General features: G+C 31.5%; 1 protein-coding gene across 1 annotated transcript in view; it reads left to right on the top strand.

Annotated features, from left to right (window-relative positions):
• Positions 1-293: 293 nt before the first annotated feature.
• The window catches only part of LOC106884495 (synaptotagmin-11), a 111,163-nt gene continuing 109,613 nt past the window's right edge, over positions 294-1,843 (top strand). The window contains exon 1 of the mRNA XM_014935916.2: positions 294-1,139. Within this exon, the coding sequence (XP_014791402.1) occupies positions 1,091-1,139 (49 nt within the window). The 5' untranslated portion in view covers positions 294-1,090. The remainder of the gene's footprint in view (positions 1,140-1,843) is intronic.

The raw sequence follows: 1,843 nt of genomic DNA, 5'->3' as shown, positions 1-1,843 counted from the left end.
AGCTGGCAAGATAGATGAAGACAGAGAGAGAAAGAGATACAGGACAGATAGACAGACTAGCAGATAGACAGACGGCATAGTGCATATCTTTGTGTGTGTGTGTGTGTGTGTGTGTGTTCGTGTGTGAGGGATTAAAGGATTTTGGAAATGTATTGACTGATCTGTATATTTGTATCGCCTTTTGTCATCAATAACCCTGTTACTGCTTCTTATAGCAAAACTACAGCAGCAACAACTACAGCAACAGTCGCAACACCACAGCCACAACCACCAGCAGCAGCAGTAGTTGTAGCTGTAGCAATAATAGCAGCAGCAGCAGCAGCAGCAGCAATAGCAGTTGTTATAGGAGCAGCAGCAATAGCAGTAGTAAGAGTAGTAACAGCAGCAGTAGCAGCATCCTGGCCCACCTCCTCACTGAGGACTGTTACTACTAAAGCCTTCACTGCTATGACAATGATGATGCCAACATCAATAGAAAACAACCCTCAGCTAGGAGAATAATGTCAGCTTCAAATATTACTTGATTAAAAAAGAAAAAAACAAAAACAAAAGATTAAAAAAAACCAACAGAAAAAAAAGTGAATTTGAGCTGAAAATAATAATAATAACAATAATATTAAATACATAAATAATTATATCAATAATATATATGTGTGTGTATATATATATATTATATGAAATATAATGATTTAAATGATAATAAATAAATAAAAAAATAATAATTATAACAAAAGGAACCATCCAGTTACTGTGACTGAGCTGCAGTCTTGGTCATATAGGAATATTTTCTTCAGCATCAACCAAGGAACATCCTCCTGCATTACAGTAAAGGATCTTTACATTGCCACCAACCTGAGAAATCATCAATAGACATTATGTTGCTTTTGATTTTTAACTAGCAACAGTATATAAAAGGGAAACAGAATACAAAGAAGGTTCCACAGTCTGTGTATAAAATTATATATATATACATAAGTTTATATATACATAAATATATTTATTATAAAACAAAGAGAATTATTTGATAAGCAGCGTTTGGTTCATATTATTTCTACATTCTAGTGTATTTTACACATAACTACAGACAGAAATGGGGAAGACTACACATATTGAACACCATCCTCTTGCTCCGCAGTCACGTGAGTATATGTATATGTCTCTATATATATATCTGCACATTATGTATATTATATATGTAGATTATTTATCATTAAAAAAAAAATACATAAATGCACACACATACACAGATACATATGTATATATAGATGCATTATGTTACTTAGTTTTCATGTGTGTATAATTCTATGTATTTGCTTTAATGTATAGTAATTGTGTTTAATTGCTGTTTAAGGGTGACTAGACTGTGTAATGGTTAACCCATTGAAGGATATGCCTCAGGACTCTGCAGTTCAAACTAGATGTCATCTGCAGTAGGTCAAACAGTCTGGGTGGGTCTGCAAGTATGCGCACTGTCTATTCATTCACACTTGCACACAAATACATACATTTAGAAACATACCTACATACATACATACATATGTGTGTGTATATGTGCATATATATATATATATATATATATATGTATGTATGTATGTATACTCACACAAGAATATTTATTATAATATCTATATAATTTATATTCACATCTAATCCTTTTGTGTATTTCAATGCAATACAATATGTTTTATGTGAAAGGTTTGTGGTATATGCCTAAGAACATTAACAACAAACAGATATAATTACATATACACACACAAACACACACACATACATACATGCATACATACATACATATAACATGTATATGTATGTGTATATACATATATATATATATATATATATA

Source organism: Octopus bimaculoides, chromosome 2 (genome assembly GCF_001194135.2).
Source record: "Octopus bimaculoides isolate UCB-OBI-ISO-001 chromosome 2, ASM119413v2, whole genome shotgun sequence".
In the NCBI taxonomy this organism is placed as follows: Eukaryota; Metazoa; Mollusca; class Cephalopoda; order Octopoda; family Octopodidae; genus Octopus; species Octopus bimaculoides.
This window is presented reverse-complemented; position numbering and strand designations above follow the sequence as displayed.